The 25,933-nt window shown below is 41.0% G+C and overlaps 1 protein-coding gene across 1 annotated transcript in view; it reads right to left on the bottom strand.

The window, feature by feature from the left end:
• The window catches only part of adam11 (ADAM metallopeptidase domain 11), a 156,007-nt gene that overhangs the window by 50,263 nt on the left and 79,811 nt on the right, over nt 1-25,933 (bottom strand). Inside the window, exons 8-13 of the mRNA XM_060848589.1 lie at nt 23,666-23,736; nt 20,566-20,640; nt 18,331-18,402; nt 13,331-13,497; nt 7,442-7,526; nt 3,627-3,717 (exon numbers count right to left, since the gene is read on the bottom strand). Coding sequence (XP_060704572.1) covers nt 3,627-3,717; nt 7,442-7,526; nt 13,331-13,497; nt 18,331-18,402; nt 20,566-20,640; nt 23,666-23,736 — 561 coding nt within the window. The remainder of the gene's footprint in view (nt 1-3,626; nt 3,718-7,441; nt 7,527-13,330; nt 13,498-18,330; nt 18,403-20,565; nt 20,641-23,665; nt 23,737-25,933) is intronic.

Raw genomic sequence — 25,933 nt, 5'->3', positions numbered from 1 at the left:
ACAGGAATTGGATTAGTGAAACATAGACAACGTGGAGCCCATTGGAATACCTTGTGAGAAACATTGTTACCAATGCATCTGTAGAAATCTTATTTTGCAAAGGTTACAATCTAGAAATTCAATGGTGCAGCATCCATGCTTCAGCCACTAAATGGATGTCCAATTCTCCAATATGGTAGTCAGGAATGTGGTAAAAAATTCTCTGCCCAACATAACAGCATGAGGAGAAAGATAGATGTCGACCTAAATTTAGGCTTTTTGCATAGACAGCAGGCCATGGTGATTAGATTTCTAGTACAATATTCAGTAAAAAAAAATCACATGCTTGGCACGTCGATGGAGGGATACGGTAATTCTTGAGCACAAGTGTTCAGTACTATTGCCAGAATATTGTTGGTACTCATAGCCTTTGCAGTATCCAGTGCCTCCAAATATTTCTTGATATCACATGGAGTGAATCAAACTGGCTGAAGATTAGCATCTGTGATACTGGGGACCACTGGACGAGGCCAAGATGGAACAGTGAATTAGCAACCTTGGCTGAGGATGGATATCAATGCTCCAACCTAGTCTTTTACACTAATGTACTGGGCTTCCCCATTATTGAGGAGGGGGATGTTTATGGAGCCTCCTCTTATTTAATTGTCTAGTACCTTTCATGACTGTGGCAGGACTGCAGGGCTTAAATTTGATCCACTGGTTGTAAAAATACCTAGCCCTGTCTATCACTTACAGCTTATACTGTTTGGTGCAAGTAGCTCTGTTTTGTAGCTACACCCAGCTGACGCTTCATTTTAAGGTATGCATGGTGCTGCTCCTGGCGTGCCATCCTGCACTTTCAGTTGAACTAGTGTTGGTTATAAGGTTGGAATGTGAATGGGCCATGAGGCTGCAGACTGCGTTGGAGTATAATCTTGGTGCTGATGATGACCCACAGTGCCTCCTTGGGTGACCAGTGAACCAGATAGGTTCACTGACAATTGACAAATATACTATTCTGACACTTTTGTTTCCTGAACACTGAAACATTGGCATTGTTTCAGTACCAGTGTGAGAGCTGGAACTGTACAAACTGTAGAACATTGCTGTATTCTATTATATGGGTAAAATGCTTTACTCAGTCTCTGGGAGCACCTGATGCTAGATATGAGTAACTGCTTCGGTGCACTAATAAATACACATAGGGTCTGTTCCCATGCTGTATAACTCTATGACTATATGTCATAAAAAATTAAGATACAAAGTTGACCAGCTAACACTGCCACCTGGAGGTCAGACACAGATACATGTCAAGTTGGCTCTGACCTGTGAATTTGAATAAATTTCAAGATGGTACTGATAGAGAGTCATTGCAGGACAGTCTGCTCAGCTGTTAAATGCATGGTTGAGATTATGGCAAATATGTTGTGTAATTCTACCATTATTGGGATGTTTATATCTAACTGTGACACATGAAATATTTACAATCTTTTCTCTAGTGTATTTCAGAGTTTATGATATGCAGTCAGTGAAAACTGCCGTAGAGTAGCAGGAGAGTGAAGAATGTGAAGAATCTGTAGTTGGTTTTCGGAAAACATGTTGGTGTTGAAGAAGAAATAAACAATCTAGTTAACAGCAGTGGAGTATAATGAATAAAGTGTAGGCACTTGAGGAATTCTCATTTCAAACATGAAAGAATGGGTGAAGGTGAGAGTAAAAGCATTGAGTGAGCAATAACGAGAGAGATTTATCCTAATGATGATTATCTTATCCAGACTCAAACAGGAAGAAAAAGAGAACAGCTTCCAAATGATGTAAGATGTTGCAGCCTATTTAGCATGAATAAATATGCTGAACCTTTAATATGCTATTTATGAGCTTACATAAATGCCTTAGCAATAATTATATTTTCCATAAGCCATCCATGTTAATCATTGTCATCATTTACCGTTGGGAGCATTTGTTGCATGATAAAAAATTTTGCAGCATAAAATATTAACCAAATTTGGTCTAACTTTGTCCCTTTTGAAAGGGGACTGCATCCAGGGGGTTCACACAGTTATCCCCAACACGGCAATGTTCTGATTCAAACTCCACCACCTGTAGTAGGTGCAGATGAGACATCGCACAACGGAAGGGAAGCCAGAAACGCAGTCCACTTTCACTCACCAAAACACAACTGCCCAAAGTGGCAGTTGAAAATATAGATGGGCCTTTGTTAAATAAGCAAGAATTATAAATGCAAAACAAGGCTATTTTACTCAACCAAATCACTTTTACTGAAGTCATGTTTTTAATCAAGTATTCACCTCACTCATGCACAGGACAAAGGCTTCCTGATCTTACAGGATTTTGATATATGTTAGTGTGATGATACGGCTCCTTGAACAAGGTTAGGTTGTCCTTAGTTTTTCTTTTCAGAGGGATCGTAAAGACAGAGGTTCCTGTCTGTCGGTATTTGACTACTTGAAGAAGCTTTTAAGTTTTAAAAAAAACACTTGTACAATGAAAGGGGAGTGGCCAGTTCACCCAGCCCTGCCTTTCTCTGGTTTGGTTTGGTTTTTGCAGTCTGGCTGTTCAGAGCTGCTGGTCAGTTGTTAGCTGGAAATCCAAAAGGAACAGCTACACTGAGGTGTTCTATGTTGAATCTATCTGCTCTCTCTCTCTTTGTAAGACTCTGTGTTTGATTTTACCTTTTTTGCAAAGGGGTGTTTATGGAGATTATTGCAGGAATTTGGAACAGCTTCACTAGGTGGGATAATCTGCTGGGTTTTCAGAGAGGTTAAGTTATTCTGTATTCTGTTCTCTTTTGTTTGTGTTTCATTCAGTACTCTGTAAATAAATTCTGTTTTGTTGAAAACCGAGGGGTTTTGACCAGCAGCATTACTCTTGAATTACACCTGCTCAAAACAATGAGAAAAGTTAAGCTCTAGGCTACCTTCTTGAAATGTTTTGAGGGGGCCTGGCCTGGTCCATAATATTAGGCATCAGAACCAGGTATTATCTATCCTCAACCCTATAAGGAAATGTAAGAGGAAAGAGGTACCATTACTGAAAGTCCATGAATATGCCAAATTTGGATGTACCAAAATTATCTGAATATACAAAGAAAGAATGAGTTTCAATGTTGAGAATGACCAGCCAGCTATCTTAAAATAAAACAAGAAATTGCTGAAGGGATTGCACAAGTTGAAATTAATGTACATCGCAATAAGAAAGTTTCTAGAACCTCAAAATGCCAACAGCATTCAGGGTGGCACGGTGGCTCAGTGGTTAGCACTGCTACCTCACAGCGCCAGGCACCCAGGTTAGATTCACACTTGGGTGACTGACTGTGTGGAGTTTGCACATTCTCCCCGTGTCTGCATGGATTTCCTCAGGGTGCTCTGGTTTCCTCCCACAATCCAGGTTAGGTGAATTGGTCATAGTCAGGGGTAAATATAGGGAAGGGGAATGGGTCTAGATGGGTTACTCTTCGGAGGGTCAGTGTGGACTTGTTGGGCCAAAGAGCCTGTTTCCATATTGTTAGGAATCTAATTTAATCTAAAACATAGCTTAATTTGCAGTAATTCTGTTCCAATAGCTAGTTATACTGTTTTATGCATGTGATTGCTCAGTGTGTATAGAATTCAATTAAAATAACTTACTTGCTCCTGCAAGATGCTTATTCCACATCATTCCAAGGTTTTGACCCAAACTCTGAACGAGTGCGACGGCCATTGTACCTAAATTTCCATACTAAACAAAAAAAGTAAGAGGCTTCAACGCATTATTGATAATACACTTTTTTCATAAAGCAGCTAATCATTCATCTTCTGTATCATTACTTTTCACACATTCAAGAATTGTGAAGTATCTATTTGGTCACTTGTTAAGTGGGCAGCATGGTGGCACAGTGGTTAACACTGCTGCCTCACAGCTCCAGAGACCCGGGTTCAATTCCCGCCTCAGACGACTGACTGTGTGGAGTTTGCACATTCTCCCCGTGTCTGCGTGGGTTTCCTCCGGGTGCTCCGGTTTCCTCCCACAGTCCAAAGATGTGCGGGTCAGGTGAATTGGCCATGCTAAATTGCCCGTAGTGTTAGGTAAGGGGTAAATGTAGAGGTATGGGTGGGTTGTGCTTCAGCGGGTCGGTGTGAACTTGTTGGGCCGAAGGGCATGTTTCCATACTGTAAGTAATCTAATCTAATCAAAATTAGTTCCTGCAGGGCAACAGCTTAGAATAGAGTGGACTCAGCTTTACAATAACACAAGATATAAGGAATATCCCGACCACCGCATAAAATATTCTTATTATCAATTCCATGAGTAAGTTCACAGTTTATCCAATACTTTATTGTATTGTGGATACTTTAATGGATTGTGGAATATGCACATTGGATTGTGTGAGACTGCACATTGGAAATTTTAACCCTGTGGTCCTGGGTACAGATTTCCCAAAAAGCTCCTAGTTCTATCCCAGGGACATTAAAGCTTTTCTTCATATGACGTCATAAGATATTTCTTTCCTTATGTTTTGGAAATGCAGATTGGTTGGCAACTTGCTCCTGTGACTCTACTTTGGGGAAGACCTGCTTCCACATGCATTTCAGAGGAAGTAATGTGGTTGGAGGGGGAGCAGCACCAAGTTGTTGTTGTCCCCAAATAATGCCTTCTTCCTATTATTGTATAAAATTAAATTAAATTAACAGGTAGCAGTGCTGAAGAATGGGATATTCTTGTATTTCTTTTCCCAACAGTCATGCCTCCACCATGACCGCTGCTAAAAGCAAAATTCAACAGGTCTTGATCCCAACTTGAGAAGAGCTTGCAGAACATTTGATTAGATTACTTACAGTGTGGAAACAGGCCCTTCGGCCCAACAAGTCCACACTGACCCGCCGAAGCGCAACCCACCCACACCCATTCCCCTACATTTACCCCTTCGCCAAACACTTGCAATTTAGCATGGCCAATTTACCTAACCTGCACATTTTTGGACTGTGGGAGGAAACTGGAGCACCCGGAGGAAACTCACGCAGACACGGGGAAAATGTACAAACTCCACACAGTCAGTCGCCTGAGGCTGGAATTGAACTCAGGTCTCTGGTGCTGTGAGGCAGCAGTGCTAACCACTGCGCCACCATGTGAAACAAAATAGAAATTGCTGATGGAACTCGGCAGGAATGGCAGCATCTGTCAGAAGAAAGCAGAATTAATGCTTCAAGTCTGGTTACTCTTCATCAGAACTTCGTCAGTCACCGGACTCAAAATGGTAACTCTGCTTTCTTACCATAGATGGTGCCTGACCTGCTGAGTTCCACCGGCAATTCCTGTTTTTCGTGTCAGAACTCCAGCATCCTTAGTTCCTTGTTTCAATTTACTGGGTGAAGTTTTTTCAATGCCAGGCTGGCTAATCTCACGATCTTCTGGCTGAGACTATCAGCTCAGCAAAGATCACAGATGGCTTGGTATTACTATAAGAATTAGATTAAGTCGAGCCAAACTTGCTCCATTTGCATTTGCTGAACAAGCAATTTTAATGCAGGATTCTGGTTTTTATTTGATGCTCAACAATGACCCATATATGCTCTTGGAATAACTGACTCAATAAGTACTTGTTACAGACAGATGAGCTTACATGCACAAGGTGAATCGTACTCAGCAGATTTAATGGGATATAAATGTTTCGACGACTGAATTCTATGAATTATCAGGAATCTTCAAGACATTCTGAGAAGCATATATGCAACAGGTTAAGCTAAAACTGAGCACTTCCCACACCTCCATGACAATCTTGCCAGGATTAGGTTTGCAAGCTCGGTTTGCCAAACCTTGGAAAATGCAGCAAAATGAAAGGAAGTGAGAACGGCTGAATCCATGGTTTAGGAGCTCTTTATGATGTCCCATGTGGAACAAGAGGAGCAGTGGTGCATTCCAAAATGACTCAGCCCATCGTTTAAGTCATCAACCATTCTAGCCCACGCCACAGGATGTTTCATCTCCTTGCCCCTCAGTCTTGTTGTCAGGCAGGAAACCTGTTGAGGCAATTCAAAACTGATCCTCCCACTGAATTCAGGAGGGGCTGGTGAGAAGCCCTTGTTTTCTGGTTTGTCACCTCAATGTCCATCTCACATACCTGACAAGGCACACTCTTCCTAGCCCCAAATTGTCAGGCCCATTGCTTCTGCAGCACAAATATCTGCACAGTGAGTTTTCTACCTCTCACAGGCATAGCCTGTGATGACACTGGACTGATGGTTATAATGCTTAATTATCAGTATCAAGAAACACATTTCCAGTGTGTTAAATACAGCTCTGAACAACACACCGCTCACCTATTGTCACCTTGTAGTAAGTGGAAAACTCATGATCCCTTTGAACATGAGCAAGCCAAGGCTTTATTGATCAGCGGCATCTATATTTAGAATCCTTCAGCAATGAATGCAGATAATTTTGCTTCTTACAATATAGAATCCTTTATGTTGATGAAAGGAAGCTTGACACCATTCAGTTATAGGGGCTTGCTTGATTGGCACCACATTGACAAACATCCACTCCCTCCATCACTGTAGCAGCAGGTGTACACTATCTACAAGATGCACTGCAGAAACTCACCAAATATCCTTAGCACTTTCCATGCCCATGAGCACTTCCATCTAGAAGGACAAGAGCAGCAGATACACGGCAACACCACCATCAGCAAGTTCTCCTCCAAGTCACTCACCATCCTGACTTGGAATTATATCACCATTCCTTCAAAATCATTGGATTCCCTCTCTAAGGGCACTGTGGGTCCACCTACAGCAGTTCAAGGTGGCAACTCACCACTGCCTTTTCGAGGGGCAATTAGGGACGGGCAATAAATGTTGGCCAGTCAGCAGCACGCACACACACACACACACACAAAACTGAAGAAAAGAAATTGTTTGGGGTGTGGCGCAATCGCAATTGTTAAATGCCAACATGGAGAGATACAAAACCTGTGTAAACACTTAGTGCATTGGTAATACTCTGTGGAAATAGACTTTTGCCTTCACAGTGGGCAGCAATATGGCAGAACAGACCTTATCCATACTCCTCCCCTGAGCAGATTTCATAAAAGGCTGCTGACCTGCTCCATCAGTTTAGCACAAAGACAACCTCGTTCCACCCTGTGGGTCCCTCTTGTTCTTGTTGTACCCAGTGCTGAAATTAATCCAGTCCCTGATGGGTCAACCCAGACATTAGTAATGCATTACTGACCCTTGCTATTGCCTGGAAGGATCCTGTGACCAGAAAGTTAACAGTTGATGCCGTTTTACTTTAAGATGATGATGTTGCTGCAACAGGTTATAACAGAGGAGTCAATGGTAAACAGAAGTCACATATATGTATCAAGTACAGAAACAAGGGTGGGATGTTAGTTATGTTAAAATGGATAGGGGAAAGAGAATATAGACAAAACTGCCAGGGCAAGTGGCAGGGCAAGAAAACAACAAACCTCATTAATCCCTCCGGCTTTTGATAAAGAGCACATTCCTCCAATGTAGGCTGTTGCGCTGTGACTACACTCAAATGTTTGGCCTCTGTGGAAGAGAAAACCAGATACCAAAATCACATTGGAAACAGATCATTCCCATACTTGGGGTTTTCTCATGAAACCTGCCTTATTTCTCAAAAGCACTTCTCTTTGAAAATCTGCTTGAAAGGTCAATTATATGTAATCTACTTTCTAAACTGAGCTTACATGACAATAGACTTAGTACTCTTACTGCCTCCTGATGTATTGGGACCAAATCTGGCAGGTGGACGAGATTGGGTTGGGATATCTGGTCGGCATGGACAGGTTGGACCTAAGGGTCTGTTTCCATGCTGTACATCTCTATGACTCCTGTAAACCATCCTTTTCAAGGTCCACTTACATAGCCTTTATTTAATTCTTAATGCCACCAATGATACCTTATGTATGCCCTGGGCTATACTGCATATTCATGTCATGGCAGTAAGTAGAATTCACTTGCAAATCTGATTTTGACCGAATGACACTGAAGGAAGAGCTTCTTCAGAGTGGTTTGGAGGGGAATGGTCAGGCTTTGGGGAATCAGCAAGTTCAGGAGTGGCCCATGGTGGGATAAGGGTTTTAAATGACTATTAATTGGCCATTTAATTATCTCATTTGGACCACGGACGAGGCTGCGCCATTTGGCAGCTCCACTGCCCTCCTTTAAAACAGGGGAAGATTGTGAACAGGTCACGTGCTGTGATTTAAGAGCACTCCCTCTTATAAACATGCTGGCAGAAGGCTGAAAAATCCTGCTCAATGTGTCACACAATACTTCCAGCTACTCTAAAGCCAATAAGGGACAGTCACCATCAGTAAGGAATACCACAACACAAATTAAAATTTTAATCTGGACAACAAGAATGGGCAATAAATGCAGGCCCTGCCAGTAATGGCCACATTCCATGACTAAAGAGAAAAACCTATAATAACCAACCTCAATAATGTGCTCCCTATTGACAGACAATCACCTCCACAGGGTTAACAGTACATGCTGGAAAAGCACAGCAGGTCAGGCAACACCCAAGGAGCAGGAGAATCAACATTTTGGGTATTAGCCCTTCCTGAAGAAGGGCTTCTGCCAGAAACGTCGATTCTCCTGCTCCTTGGATGCTGCCTGACCTGCTGTGCTTTTCCAGCACCACACTCTCGACTCTGATTTCCAGCGTCTTCTCTCCTCATTGACTCACCTGCACAGGCACAATGTTGCTGAACAAATGAATTGCGAGACAACATGAAACAGTTTCTCAGTCCATACATTCAAGGATTATAATGAATACAAAGTGCTTAATCAAAAGACTGACTGTGATTATTAGACGAAACTTGTTGGCTCTGTGGCAAAATGGTAGAATAGTTAAATACAATGACCTGGCTTTGACTTGAATACTTATTGTGATGGATCACATTTACAAAGACCAAATATGAACCCAAACTGAAACTGCTAAAATGAAAAAAAAGGACAATTTCAAATCTGCCTCGGTCTCAAAGCCTTGCATGTGCAAGATTTACCAAGTTTACTGAGTCTCTTTGAAATTGCTCCTTAAGGAGAGAAAACACTATATTTCTGATTTTTCAGTCTTAAGGAATGGATCATGCCTTTTTGCCCACACCAACACTTGGTAACCACCCCAACCACCTCCCCCCCCCACCCCTCCCACCCACCCCCCACCCCAACATCATACCACCACTACTAGATAACTCCTTCCCCCACCCTCGCGGGGTCAGACATCATCCTAACAAAATCCTGGAACTTGTACCTTTACAGAATAGTGGGCCTCCCCACACTAAAGGACCAAACCTAACCATCACCTTCTTACAGACATTTAGGAACAGGTAACAAATGCTGGCCGTGCTAGGGATGTTCACATCCCATGTGCAAATAAGAATTCCCCTCAGGTTGGTCAGTATCAGCACTTGAAAATGCACCTTTACAAAGTTTATCTCCAACCTCTCATACAGATGAAGAACAGGTACTTTGAGATCCTTTCATTTTGATGGGCCAGCACACAGAAGACACCATTTTGACAACCCATTTAACCAGATTCCAACTGGCTGCAAACTGTTATTCAGATTGCTCATTCACAGAATACTAAAATTTTCGAAGAAGAAGTTCACAGGAATGCATGACTGTCTTGATTAATATTCAAGGACGTCTTTGGACACTACGATTATTAGTGCTGTGAAGCAAGGTGCAGAACAATAGAAGCCAGGAAGCTGTGTGTGACCGACAGTTATAGAGTCATAGAGATGTTTTTGAAAGCTCTGATATAATTAGCTAATGCATTGGCATCTCTGGACTCTCCTGTTTCCAGATATGAATTGTAAATCATGAAGTAATTTAACCACCTTCATATGCTATGCAGTTTCAAAGGAAACAGTGTTTATGATTAATTAAAATGTTATAATACAGATTCTTCTCACATATTGTCACTAGAAATTAACCAGACAGAAGGCGGACTGCAGTCTATTCTGTTCCTTATTCATCTTTGAGGCAAAGATGAACACCTTCATATCTGGTATTGTAAGATTTTGATGCTATAATTAATAATAGTTACAGAGTCATAGCCGCAGAGATATACAGCACAGAAACAGATCCCTTGGTCCAACTCGTCCATGCTGACCAGATATTCCAACCCAGTCTAGTTCCACCTGCCAGCACCTCGCTCATATCCCTCCAAATCCTTCCTATTCATATACCCATCTAGATGCCTTTTAAATGTTGCAATTGTACCAGCCTTCACCACTTCCTCTGGCAGCTCATTCCATACACGTACCACCTTCTGCATTAAAAAGTTGCCCCTTAGGTTTTTTTTATACCTTTCCCCTCTCACCCTAAACCTATGTTCTCTAGTTCTGGACTCCCCAACCCCAGGGAAAAGACTTTGCCTATTTATTCTATCCATGCCCCTCATAATTTTATAAACCTCTATAAGGTCATCCCTCAGCCTCCGACACTCCAGGGAAAACAGCCCCAGCTTATTCGACCTCTCCCTACAGCACAAATCCTCCAACCCTGGCAACATTCTTGTAAATCTTTTCTGAATCCTTTCAAGTTTCACAACATCTTTCCGATAGGAAGGTGACCAGAATTGCATGCAAACAATGGCCTAACCAATGTCCTGTACAGCCACAACATGACCTCCCAACTCCTGTACCCAATACTCTGACCAATAAATGATAGCATACCAAAAGCCTTCTTCACTATCCTATTTACCTGTGACTCCACTTTCAAGGAGCTATGAACCTGCACTCCAAGGTCTCTTTATTCGGCAACATTCCCTAGGACCTTACCATTACCTTACCAGCACTTCACATTTATCTGAATTAAACTCCATCTGCTACTTCTCAGCCCACTGGCCCATCTGGCAAGATCCTATTGTAATCTGAGGTAACTTTCTTCGCTGTCCACTACACCTCCAATTTTGGTGTCATCTTCAAACTTACTAACTATACCTCTTATGCTCACATCCAAATCATTTATGTAAATGATGAAAAGTAGTGGACCCAGCACCGATCCTTGTGGCAGTCCACTGGTCACAGATCTCCAGTCTGAAAAACAACCCTCCACCACCACCCTTTATCTTCTACCTTTCAAACAGTTCTGTATCCCAATGGCGAGTTCTCCCTACATTCCATGATAGTTAATCGTGCTCACCAATCTCCCATGGGAAACCGTGTCAAATGCCTTACTGAAGTCCATATAGATTACATCTACCACTCTGCCCTCATCAATCCTCTTTGTTACTTCTTCAAAAAACTCAATCAAGTTTGTGAGACATGATTTCCCAAGCATAAAGCCATTATGACTATCCCTAATCAGTCCTTGCCTTTCCAAATCCTGTCCCTCAGGATTCCCTCCAACAACTTGCCCACCACCGACGTCAGGCTCACTGGTCTATAGTTCTCTGGCCTGTCCTCACCACCCTTCTTAAACAGTGGCACCATGTTAGCCAACCTCCAGTCTTCCGGCACCTCACCTGTGACTATCGATGATACAAATATCTCAGCAAGAGGCCCAGCAATAACTTCTCTAGCTTCCCACAGAGTTCTAGGACACACCTGATGAGGTCCTGGGGATTTATCCACTTTTATGCATTTCAAGACATCCAGCACTTCCTCATCTGTAATATGGACATTTTTCAAGATGCCACCATCTATTTCCCTACATTCCATACCTTTCATCTCCTTTTGCACAGTAAATACTGTTGCAAAATGCTCTTTTAGTATCTGCCCCAGCTCCTGGGGCTCCACTAAATTCTATGTTAGTTTGATGTAACAGTTTAGGATTTGTCTCAGCTATCTTTCTACATAGTTTAGTTTGAATATCTCCTAGTGAGATGCTTGACAGTTAAGGCAGCTGATTTTAAAATACTGATCTCCCTGGCTTAAATTGCATTAAAGATGCCAAACAGTCTAGCTTCAATTTATCTGGTTGATTACAATAGGTGCAAGGCTTTTTTTATCAGCTTCAAAGAAATACGTAAAAAGAAATTGAACCCAATGGCTGAAACTGAATTTGGCACTTTTTAAAAAAAAGTAGTTTAATGACTGTCGTGATCTCTCAAATGCGTGTGTCGGACAAAACATCCACAACTTAAAAGGACATCCTGAAATTCTGTTAGGAGAACTTTTTCTTAATTGTCTTCAATATTGATACCAATAATTGCACAACTATTCTATATCTAAAAGTTTATACCATTTGTTCACACAATGAAACGTAACTTCTGCGGTTTAAGAAAATAGAATCTGACATTTTTTGGACTACATGAATGTAGTTCCAGAGGTGAGATGACACCAATCACAATTACCTGATGCCAATGAAAGGGTGCAACTCAGATTATTCCCTACTAAGGGATGAGAAAATCCTCAACATTAGGGACGAGAATCAGAAACTCAAATTACTTTTGGCACTGTTTACTATGGCCTCTGCTGGAAGCATTCAAATAATCCTGGGCCTTGAAGAACAAGAAATGTTTGTCGTCCTTTTTTGATAACTAATTATAAAATCTTACTTAATAAATTCTAGTGAATTCATAAATTTGATCATTAAACTGAATGTTCATACCTTGTTATGTCAGGCACAGCTGCTGACCCCCATTCTTATAGAGAAAGAGCTTGGGATGTAGAGGTTTAAAGTAAAAGGATTTTACTCTTCAAAACCCAAAGAACTTAGAGGATGCTTGTTAAGGTTCCAGCTGGCACACAGTGAATGCTAGGGTTGATCTGCCTCCAGAGGTTTGTACTGTAAATAGGACAGGGTAGTGCAGAAGATGTAGTCTACGTTGACTTCAGTAAGGTCTTTGATAAAGTCCCTCATAGGAGACTAAGAAAGTAAAACCTGATGGGAGGTAAAAACAATGACTGCAGATGCTGGAAACCAGATTCTGGATTAGTGGTGCTGGAAGAGCACAGCAGTTCAGGCAGCATCCAAAGTGCAGCGAAATCGATGTTTCGGGCAAAAGCCCTTCTTTCGCTGCACTTTGGATGCTGCTTGAACTGCTGTGCTCTTCCAGCACCACTAATCCAAAACCTGATGGGATCCAAGGCAACATAAACTTTGGATACAACGTGCAAAAATAGTTAACATGGTGATGAATTGCAAGTTAGTTCTAATGATACCTAATTGGAAATAAGCAATTAAGGCTGATAATGTCATCAAATAGCAGTAATTTTCATTAAAGTTTAACAAACAAGATTTTTTTGTCAACAGAAGACAAACTTCAAAGAGAAATACCAAATTTCAAAAATACATTCAAGATAAGAACTTTGTGATGTACTTCCTTTTTCTTTATAAAATTATGTAAACCTACAAAACCAGAGTCATCTTACGAAAGCATGTGAAAGGCGTCACTGTTTTCTCTGACAGAGCTTCGTCGGTACTTCATGAAATCTCTCAGCGTCACCAGTGGATTTGCATTGATATCTATTTTGTCTCCAGATGCCCAAGTTTCCATAGCAACCAGTACAACCCGTGTATTCAATTGTTCTTTGAATATCTAAATCACAAAATGAAAACGTCACAAACCAAATATCGATGATTGCAGTTATAAATCTCCTGTTAGAAATATATTTTGAATGTATGATTAATGCTCATGCATATCTAGACTTATGGACCAATGTTTGGAGGGGGCTATGGTATCCAAGGGGTGGCCCAAGGCTTCTAACACAACCTCTTTTTTTAATATGGTTCAGACTGAACATTTCTCTCTCAGGAAAAATATCAGCAACATGTTAAACCTATACTTGCCAAAACAGATTCTCCTCTCCATTTTGTCATGCTGGTATAAATACAGACCATTAATTCTTGAATCGCATTGACTAATTCAAAAACCTTGAACTTTGGTTTGAAAGAAAAGAGTTAAAAAGATCTGGGGCACTTTAAAATGACTGCCAAAGTCACCTGACCTGACAACAGTTGAGCTTATAAAAACTTATATAGAAATATCTAAATAGCATGGCTGTGGCTGTTTACCATACATCCAAAAGGTGTTCCAAGTGTTAATACTTAGACATTGAAATCATCATCTGGAACGTATAGCTAACAGGTCAAACTTCAAATGTGTTTGGGAATGAAACTTCTGTACTACAGGTATAGCTGGAACAAAGACTATCTTCTGATAGCCATTACGCAAAGAGAAAGATTGAAATCAATAATTTGTGTCAAAGGTTATCTGGGGAAAGTGGAATGTTAAAAATGGATTGTCTCCATTGTGGATGAACAGCCAGTACTCACACATCAAAACACCTTCCTATGAGAAGCCATTGTAGGATGTTTTCTCTCTCTCCCATACACACATCCACTGTGACAAGTTGGAATATATTACAGCGATAGAGAATTTCAAAATCAGTGGAATGTCAATTGCCATTATAATATAAAGAAATCGTCTTGAGGAGAACAGCCAGCTCAGCTACAATGGAAATTTCAAGATCAAAATTGGAATGTATAATCGATTGGCATATGTTTTGCAGAATTCAGAATGGGTTTTACATTTCTGACAATATTTATAGTTCTGACTGAGCAAGTTTAGAATAGAACAAACTCGTGCATTTTTAAGCTATCTGTTTGGCTTTGTCCTTCAGAACTTCACATCGGATTAAACACAAACTGGATTGATAGAAGCACATGTAAAGAAAAAAAAACAACACTTTGTCATATCGATGCCAGGAGTGAAAAGAAAGGAATTTATTTACCACACTGGTCTTGTCCATAACAATTTGTAAATTTTAGCCATCTTGCCCATTGTTCTAACTTTACTCAGTCACACACCTTTCATCACCTGATGCGACTTTTTGTAATGACTCCGATAAGGAGGTACAGAAATCTGCTTCACCAGTATCACCCACATTCCATGACCTATTTTAAACAAAACAGCCTTAGCACCTTCCTTTGTTTCGGCACTTTTACTGGGCAGAGTGCCTAGACTGACCAACTCACTAAAAAGGAAACTTCAGTATGTACTTCTGCTTACACTGTGATCTCGTATAGTGGGTATCTATCACAGCATTACTTTCAGAAGTTTGTCTGATCCTCTCTGGAGACAAGACAGAATTTAATGCCATATAGACTGACTGTCCTTTAAAATCTTAACTTAAAGAATTAAAAATAAGGAAACGGCAGGTGAGTTGGGTATTTTGCCTCAGATTTCACTATAGAGGACGCAAGTAACATTCCAGGAGCAACAATAAATCAGGAATTAGAAGGGATGTAGGAACTCAGGAGGATCAGCAGAGAGGTGGCACTGAGTAAATTGTTAGTGCTGCAGATTGACAAATGTCTGGGTTCTGATGGATTTCATTTAATAGCCTGAGGAGAAATGGTTAGTGAAAGAGCTGATTCCGAGTTGATCCCAGTGGTTTGGAAGATGGCAAATACAACTCTTCTTTGCCAAAAGGGCAAGGGCAGGAAGCAAACATCTACAGGCCAGTTAGCCTAATATTTGGAAAAATGTTAGAAGCTATTTAGTAAAGAGGTCATAGCAGGCATTTAAGTAGCGTCAAGGTAATCAGCTAGAGTCAACATGTTTTTGTTAAAACAAAATCATACTTGACCAACTGGCTTTATGTGAAGCGATAATACACATTGAGATGTACTGTGCTTAGATTTCCAGAAGACATTTGATAAGGTACCACATCAAAGGTTATTGTGAAAGCTCATGGTGTAGGGATGGCATAGATAGAAGATTGGCTTGCTAACAGGAAGTAGGTATCAATGTGTCTTTTTCAGGTTGGCAGCATGTAACAAGTAGAGAGTGTGGTGCTGGAAAAGCACAGCAGGTCAGGCGGCATCCGAGGAGCAGAAGAATCGACGCTTCAGGCACAAATCCTTCATCATTTTGCTTGAAATGTCGATTCTCCTGCTCCTCGGATGCTGTCTGACCTGCTGCGCTTTTCCAGCACCACATTCCATCTCTAATCTCCAGCATCTGCAGTCCTCACTTTCACCTAGCATGTAACAAGTGTTGTGCCATCGAGATCGATGCAGGGACCTCAACTGTTTACAAGTTTTACTAATGATTTAGATGAGGGGATGGAAAGTGAGGTTATGAAACTTGGTGAAACACAAATTAAGTTGTGAAAAGGACACAACGGTCCTGCACAAAGGATATGGGGATCAGTTGGCTTAGTTGGCTGGACAGCTGGATTGAATGCAGGGTACTGCCTGAGGTTAGCATGAAAATATCTCTTTCTCAATCTTTCTGCTTGCCTAAGGCATGATGACCCTCAGGTTAAATCACCTTGTGTCTAATCTGACAGCAGCCTCATGGTCCAGAACTTATTTTATGTGCAGGGTGAGTGAGTGAGCAAAGATGGGGCAAACAGAGTACAATGCAAGGCAAAAGTGAGGACTGCAGATGCTGGAAACCAGAGTTTAGATCAGAGTGGTGCTGGAAACACAGCAAGTCAGGCAGCACCCGAAAGCAGGAAAGTCAACATTTCAGGCAAAAGCCTTTCACCAGGAATAGTGGCAGGAAGCCTCCAGGGTGGAGAGATAAATGAGAGGGGGGCGGGGGGCGGAGAAGGCAGCAAAGAGTACAATAGGTGAATGGGGGTAGGGATACAGGTGATAGGTCAGAGACGAGGGTGGGGGAAGGTAGCAAAGAGTATAATAGGTGTATGGGGGTGGGGATGGAGATGATAGGTCAGAGGGGAGGGTGGAGTGGATAGGTGGGAAGGGAGATTGGCAGGTAGGACAGGTCATGCAGTGAACAATGCAAGTCAATTTTGTCCATCACAAATTCCCTGTTTCAGCAGGAAGAACACTAAAAATGGCTAAATAGGAAGCGATCATTGAGTGCAGAGTTGCAGAGGAATCTGAGAGCTCTGTGCAGAAATCACAAAAGATCAGTATGCAGATATAGTAAGTAATTAAGAAAGTTAATAGAACGTTATAATTTATTGTGAGGGGTATTTAAAACAAAAAGAGAGAGACAGAGTGTCAGTTATACAGAACATTGATGATAATGCATCTGGAGCACTGCACACAGTGTTGGTTGCCTTATTTAATCAATGGATATAAATACACTGAATACAACTCAGGGAAGGTTTATCAAACTAATACCTGGAAGGAGAGAGTAACTTATAAAGAAAGGCTGGACGCATTAGGGGCTTAAATGCCATGGAGTTCAGGAGAGTAAGAGGTGGTCTGATTGAAACATATAAAACTTAGAGGATTTTGACAAGAATAAATGTAAATGTTTCTTCTTATGGGCCAACTGTTTAAAAATCAGGGAAACCAAGGTGAGGCGATTTTTTTTTCCCCCTCAAGTCTTTGGAACTCTCATCTTGAAAAGATGGTGGAAGGAGAATCCGTGAATATCTTTCAGGCAGAATATATAGGTTTCGCTAACTAAGGGATAGGGAATGATTATCAGTGATAGGCAGGAATTCATATTTGAGTATACAATAAGGTAAAACCAGAATGGCAGAGCAGGTTCAAGGGATTGAATGGCTTCTTAATTTGGATGCTCATAAGCATCATGTCAAAGAAGACACTCTATACTGAAATATAGTCAGTCTAAGCTTGATTTTACCCTACATGTTACTTATACACACGACACATATGTAATGCTTTGCACAAAGAGGCCTGAGATCAGGTGCAAGAATCTGGTGACTTTCTCCTCTGCACAACTCTGGGATAATAAGGAACAATATTCTGATGTTATTATTGTTTTGGTGCTGGTCAACACTGTTTACCAATCTTTGAAGATGGGACCCAGGTAAATTATTTTGCATATAGCATAAGCATGTAAACATTCAGAAACCAGAGATAAAGTATTTCTCATCTTATTATTTTATCAAGTATACACCTACACCATGTGAGCATGAGATTATTTGCTGAAAGACAGTGTCCATTATTAATTCTTTTTACATAGTTAGATATGCAATTTACCACATTTGGATTCCGAATCAGCTACACATTGAGTGACTAATCAAATGATCTCTGTTGACCAGAGAAAAGGGAATATCATCTAATACTTCTGAAGGACTGACACACAGAGTACAAATCGACACGGTATTCCTTCTTGCCAAATTAAAAAGATGTGCTGCATTTTATCAAAATGAACGCAAACAGATCACTGCATGAGATCACAGATTGAGTTAATTTGAATTGGTGCTAATAGAAACTGACTAAAACCCGGGAGTTTAAAATTTGATGGCTCCACATCACCAGGCAAAGGGGTAAATTGACAAAAAGGGCTCATAAACTGTCTCGTTCACGATCCGATAGTTAGAAACCCTGACTCTAGAGTGAACAACAGAGCAACACTGTTGCCCTTTTTAAACATTGATTAGACAGAAGGACAGTGATTCTTACAGAGGTTACTTACAGCATCGGCAAGATTCACAACTGATTTGGCAAAATTGCTGGTAAGTGAAGCAGAGTAGTGTCGCTTTGTGAACTGTTGAGGACAAAGACTGAATTTCAGTGCATGTGAAACACAAGCAAAACAGGCAGAATAAATCACGATACAAGATGTGGGTATTATTTTATTATCAATTTCTTTTTTTTAAACATTAAGACCCTTGATTTCTGACAGAGATAAATGCTCAGCATTAAAAGAAAAGTCAGCGTTTCAGATGCCTTATTTAATAGAGAAAACGTTCTCTCTGACAAACACTGTAATTTAAATATTTAACCAATTCATCTGATGTCAAACTTTACCAATACCAAGTTTTCCATTCTTAAATACATAAGGAATATTATGTTATAAGCCTTTTTAGATTCCGAGCAGAAATTCTGACTGATTTTGTTGTTTCATGACAGATTTCGTATTTACCGATATTAAAATCAGTTTGAGCAGAAACTTGGTGAGGGACACTTTTCATTGTCCGCAATAAAATTCTGTCCCCATGTGCTTCTTCAAGTTGAAGCTATTAGCTTAATTCTAACATCGGTTATTTATAACATTCTAAAATTATTATATTTTGAAGTGTGGATTTATTTCTAAACAATCAGATTTCAAGACCTGTATGAACTTATAAAACAATGGGATTAGCAAAGAATAGCAAAACAGGCTTGGCCAACACACTAGGGGGTTGGGAAATAGCCTTTGTTAATAATAGTGACTGGAATCTAAAAGAATTTATGTGACATTCCTTTGTTTAATTTACACATTGGTTGGTTATTGCTACTTTTGCAGTAATGGGTCCATAAGACCACAAGACATAGGAGTGGAAGTAAGGACATTCGACCCATCGAGTCCACTCCACCATTCAATCATGGCTGATGGGCATTTCAACTCCACTTACCAGCATTCTCCCGGTAGCCCTTAATTCCTCGTGACATCAAGAGTCTATCAATCTCTGTCTTGAAGACATTTAGCGTCCCGGCCTCCACTGCACTCTGCGGCAATGAACTCCACAGGCCCACCACTCTCTGGCTGAAGAAATGTCTCCGCATTTCTGTTCTGAATTGACCCCCTCTAATTCTAAGGCTATGTCCGAGGGGTCCTAGTCTTCTTGCCTAAAGGAAACAATTTCCTAGCGTCCACCCTTTCCAAGCCATGTATTATCTTGTAAGTTTCTATTAAGTCTCCCCTTAATCTTCTAAACTCCAATGAATACAATCCCAGGATCCTCAGCCGTTCCTTGTATGTTAGACCAACCATTCCAGGGATCATCCGTGTAAATCTCCGCTGGACACGTTCCAGTGCCAGCATGTCCTTCCTGAGGTGTGGGGACCAAAACTGGACACAGTACTCCAAATGGGGCCTAACCAGAGCTTTATAAAGTCTCAGTAGCACAACGGTGCTTTTATATTCCAACCTTCTTGAGATAAATGACAACATTGCATTCGCTTTCTTAATCACGGACTCAACCTGCATGTTTACCTTTAGAGAATCCTCGACTAGCACTCCCAGATCCCTTTGTACTTTTGCTTTACGAATTTTCTCACCGTTTAGAAAGTAGTCTATGCTTTTATTCTTTTTTCCAAGTGCAAGACCTCGCATTTGCTCACGTTGAATTCCATCTGGAATTCATTTCCTGGACCACTCTCCCAAACTGTCTAGATCCTTCTGCAGCCTCCCCACTTCCTCAGTACTACCTGCCTGTCCACCTAACTTCGTATCATCGGCAAACTTCGCTCGAATGCCCCCAGTCCCTTCATCCAGATCATTAATATATAATGTGAACAGCTGTGGCCCCAACACTGAACCCTGCGGGACACTGTTTGTCACTGGCTGCCGTTCTGAAAAAGAACCTTTTATCCCAACTCTCTGCCTTCTGGCAGACAGCCAATCCTCAATCCATACCAGTAGCTCACCTTGAACACCATGGGCCCTCACCTTGCTCAGCAGCCTCCCGTGTGGCACCTTATCAAAGGGTCAAATGATTCCATCAAGGACTATCTGCTATTGTTATCTGTTGCACTTTCCATGTCATTTTGGTTTTCAAACAGCCACTTTCTCAACAAAAGAAAATTCCTAATTTAGCTCCAATATGAAGAGGGATCGATTTAAACCTCAATTAGGGCAATTATCATCTAAAGTCAGTTTGCAAATGTTATGAAAACTGCAACAGTATTTGACAAACCAATTTAAAATTAAACATGGTTAACGTACCAGGGTGTAGTCATTGACCAACATCAGCTCAATGTATTTGGTTTCTCTCAGAACAGTATGAGGGCCTCGGTGTACCTACAAATGGAAGAGATCAAAAGATATTTGAAATATTAAAGCCTGTCTATTACTTCATAAGAAGGTCAAGAAAACCAAAGGAATTCATCAATAATAACCTGCAGAGGCAGAAATCTTCTAACAAGTTGAAGACTGACATCGCGAGGTAAGATGAGCCCAGTTCACTTGGGCAGCTATGGAGTGTGTGAACACTCACTGCATTTCATCAGTTACAATATTCTGATTTAAGTACAAGGAGTGCTACAACTGATTAAAATACAAAACTGGAGAGTGAACTCGCGAGAAAACCATCTCTATGAAAGGGATTAGGTTCCTGCAGGTAAGGTTCCACTGGGAACTCAGTAAGATTGAGAGACAGCGTGAATGTCTTTCAAAGGTTGGGTGGGGGAGTGGTGAGAAAATGTCCTTGGAAACAAGGAAGACATGATCCTTTTATGGGTTATATCTGCTTGAGGAAATCCCTTGTCCAGCTGATCCTTTTCTCCAAGAGTCCTCATTCCCCCAAAGACACACTTTCTTCCAGAAAGAGTCCATTTAATTGCTCCGAAAGCCCAGCTGGATGCCCATTCCCTGCGACCAACTCATGATGCCACCTGCTGTTGGGAGGTCCTGGACAACTGCTCGAGATACCCTGCTCACCCTCACCACCCTGTTCCTGCAGCTTCCGCCACACCTGACTTCTTATAATCTAACTGAGCCTCAATAAATCCATGTTTTCTGGGGAAGAGAATTCCACAGATTAACAATTCAGAAAAAAATCTTACTCGGTCTTAAAAATTAGATCTTGAATTCTAAAGTTGTGTCCCTTCTCCTTGCCTCTCCGTTAAGGACAAACATTCTCTCAGCATCCAGTTCAGCTACCCCAAAAATCCAAGCGTTAAAGCCCAAACTGTTCACCCGTTTTTCCTCCTTTCTACCATGGGATGTGGGCATCTCAGGCAAGGCTGGCATATGTTGGCCATTGCTAATTGCCTTCGAACTGAGTGGCTTGTTTGGTCATTGCAGAGGACACTTAAGAGTCAACCTCATTGCGTCTGGAGTCACATGGAGGCTTAGGTATAGGGGCCATGTGAGTTGTGTGATAATTCTTGATAGTTTAATGGCACCCCATCTGAGGCGAACTTTATAAATCACAGGTATTACATGAATTTAAGTTCCACCACATTTGAACCTTTATCCCGACAGCATTAGCCTCGGCCTTTGTATTTCCCAATCCAATAACACTATCAGAACATCTGTACAAACCCCTTGCTCATCCAGGAATAAGTCATAGATTCATACAGCAAGAAACAGACTCTTTGGCCCAACCAGTCCATGTTGAACATAATCCCAAACTAGACTAGTCCCACCTGCCTACTCCTGGCTCTTATCCCTCCAGACCCCTATTCATGTACTAATATATGTGTCTTTTAAATGTTGTAACTGTGCCCACATCCATCACTTCCTCTGGAAGTTCATTCTACACATGAACCACCCTCTGTGTATAACATTTGCCTCTCGTGTCTTTTTAAAAAACTTCATCTTAAAAACATGCTCCCTGGTGTTGAAATTCCCCACCCTAGGGATAAGACACACACCATTAGCCTTATCTATACCCCTCATGACTTTATGAACCTCTATAAGGTCACCGCTCAACCTCCTACGCACCAGTAAAAGTCCCAGCCTATCCAGCCTTTTTTTATAACTCAAATCTTTCATACCTGGCAACATCATGGTAAGTCTCTTCTGAACCCTCTCCAGATTAATAATATTCTTCCTATAACTGGGCAACTCGAACTGGACACAATCCTCCACCATGACTTCTCAACTGAGGACTGAATCAAGAGAACCTTCACTGAGCTATTTTTCAGTTTTGAAATAAGGAGACCAAAACTGTGCACAGTAGTGTGATCTCATCAAGTACAGATCAGTAAAATTTCCCTACTTTTATACTCCATTCCCCTGGAAATGAACTTAAAAATTCAACTTGCCTTGCGAATCACTTGCTGCATCTGCAAACCAACTTTGAGAGATTCACACAGCAAGACATCCAGATTCCTTTTGTTCTGTAAACTCCCTCTATTTAAATATATTACTGTTCTATTCTATCTGTCAAGACAGATACATTCAGAATTTCCCACATTGTACATTCCATCTGCTGAATCACGTAACCTATCCATAGACCGTTGCAGACTGGCCACCTTCTTTTTCCTCACAAATAGACTGTAAACAATTGAGGCCTCAGAACTAATTCCTGTAGAATTTCATAAAAATAATAAATTTAAACATAATTCCCCTTTCATGAAACTCAGTCAAAAATTAGGGTGGTATCTGGATAGGCATTTGGTTACAATTCCAAATTTGATGCTCAGAGTTTTGGGGAATTGCTCTAGTAGTTAACCATTAGTGCGATAATCCCAGTCGATGGTATTACTAGATGAGATAGATCCACGAAAAACAATCTGGTTTTATATGTCCTCCAGGTGGTTACTTACTGAATCACATTCACATGACTGTAGATGTTCTTTAACAATAGAGTGAGTGTACACAAACAAAGCTGTAATCAGTTAGAAAGATCTTAACACAAACATTAAAACAAAGATTCCACAATTTTCTCAACACTATCCATTACAAAGATTCAGGCCCAGCAAAAGTATACCCTGATCTCAACCCGAAGTTTCTAATCAATTGGCACAATCCAGATTCTCTTCCTTGAACTGTACTGACAATTTTACAATTCCTCTCAGAGTCTGACAGTATGAACTTTTCATAATTCTGATGGGGTGTACTTATTCAATTCTAACCACCTAAAGATTTCTAATCCAAACTTCTCCTGGTTTAGAAGATTTCACAAACTGGAAAAAAACGCTGCTTGTTGTGGTGGCTGGTTTGAATGCAAAATGCTTGCCAGGAGAGAAATTAAAACTTGTTTCTGAATTCAACTCTCTTCTCAACTAAACCTCTGCTGATTTCTGTTTTCAGTTGTCACAACAGGTGAATCCACCACCATCTCCTCATTAATTGATTGTGAAGACTTTACAATCACCTGTCGTTTGGTTCGTGTCCTTGGAACTTCTGGAGGAGAGTTCTGTTGCATGTTGGCATCAGTAAAGCACCCTAAGAAGACACACAGTGAAAGAATATGTAAAAATATGGTCGCTCTGTGTAATATAGACATAATATTTCAGAAATGGATGGGTTCTTTGTACAGACAGTAGAAAGCAAAAGAATTAGCAAGCACAGCAGTCTTGGTGACAGGCAAAGTACTGACTGCACTTAATCATAATGCTTTGTATGTATTGGACCAATGATTTAGTGCAGCATTTAATTAATTTTTTTTCAAAAGTGTTCTTTCTGCACAGAATTTTCTCCTTTCATCCATCACTTCCTTGTCTGTTTGAAGAATGTTTCACATCTGAAAATTTTAATGTTGAGGAACACGAGAGTCTCCAAAGGATTAAATTACTCACATTTAGCAACAATAGTTCAAAAGATTTGGATAAAATGGGAAGTATTTTCCATGACCAAAATAGGTTTGTTGAGGTAAACATAAACATAATTTGTGAAATTGTATAAAAAGGATGACAGCAATTCAATATTTTGTTTTGATTGAACGGAAGTAAGAAAAACATGTCTCCTGGCCCATTTTAGAATCAACACAAAGATCTAACCTAATGAGTAATTGGAAATTAATTGCCACTGCTGTGTTGTGGATTTTCTGGAAGATATAGACTGTAGTTAAATAGATAGTGACACCTTGAAAAATGTCCAGATTACAGAAGAGGTAGTGCTGGATGTCTTGAAACGATTAAAGGTGGATAAATCCCCAGGTCCTCATCAGGTGTACCCTAGAACTCTGTAGGAAGTTAGAGAAGTGATTGTTGGGCCTCTTGCTGAGATATTTGTATCATCGATAGTCACAGGTGAGGTGCCGGAAGACTGGAGGTTGGCTAACGTGGTGCAACTGTTTAAGAAGGGTGGTGAGGACAGGCCAGGGAACTATAGACCGGTGAACCTGACCTCGGTGGTGGGCAAATTGTTGGAGGGAAACCTGAGGGACAGGATCTACATGTATTTGGAAAGGCACGGACTGATTAGGGATAGTCAACATGGCTTTGTGCGTGGGAAATCATGTATCTCAAACGTGGTTGAGTTTTTTGAAGAAGTAACAAAGAGGATTGATGAGGACAAAGTGGTAGATGTGATCTATATGCACTTCAGTGAGGCGTTCGACAGGTTCCCCATAGGAGACTCATTTGCAAGGTTAGATCTCACGGAATACAGGACGAACTAGCCACTTGGATACAGAACTGACTCAAAGGTAGAAGACAGAGGATGGTGGTGGAGGGTTGTTTTTCAGACTGGAGGCCTGTGACCAGTGAAGTTCCACAAGGATCGGTGCTGGGTCCACTACTTTTCATCATTTACATAAAAGATTTAGATGTGATCATAAGAGGTACAGTTAGTAAGTTTGCAGATGACACCAAAATTGGAGGTGTAGTGGACAGCAAAGAGGGTTACCTCAGATTACAACAGGATCTTGACCAAATGGGCCAATGGGGATGAGAAGTAGCAGATGGAGTTTAATTCAGATAAATGAGGTGCTACATTTTGGGAAAGCAAATCTTAGCAGGACTTATAAACTTAATGGCAAGGTTCTAGGGGCATGGATAGGATAAACAGGCAAAGTCTTTTCCCTGGGGTCGGGGAGTCCAGAACTAGACGGCATAGGTTTAGGGTGAGAGGGGAAAGATATAAAAGAGATCTAAGGGGCAACCTTTTCACACAGAGGGTGGTATATGTATGGAATGAGCTGCCAGAGGAAGTGGTGGAGGCTGGTACAATTGCAACATTTAAGAAGCATTTGGATGGGTATATGAATAGGAATGGTTTAGAAGGATGTGGACCGGGTGCTGGCAGGTGGGAGTAGATTGGGTTGGGATATCTGGTTGGCATGGACAGGTTGGACCTAAGGGTCTGTTTCCATACTGTACATCTCTATGACTGTATGACTTGAGAGCTGACAGATTGGTTCACAGCAACCTAGGATCGAGAAGGTCCAACCCCCCGCTTTGGTCCATGCAAGTCACGGATACACCATCAGAAAATTCCCACCGGAAGAGGCATTGCTTCTCATCAGCATGACAGTAATAAGAACAACTCTTTAGGCACAATTATTCAGACTCTGGGGAGGCATACAAATACAGCTGTCCCCCTAAGGCTAGTGTATAACTTACTGTCTCCATGGACAAACTGTGTAGGTGGTGCTCAGTGTAGCAGGAACATTCACTCACTCAGAACCATTACGTTATAC

The sequence above is a fragment of the Hemiscyllium ocellatum genome, chromosome 32 (genome assembly GCF_020745735.1).
Source record: "Hemiscyllium ocellatum isolate sHemOce1 chromosome 32, sHemOce1.pat.X.cur, whole genome shotgun sequence".
Lineage (NCBI taxonomy): Eukaryota > Metazoa > Chordata > Chondrichthyes > Orectolobiformes > Hemiscylliidae > Hemiscyllium > Hemiscyllium ocellatum.
This window is presented reverse-complemented; position numbering and strand designations above follow the sequence as displayed.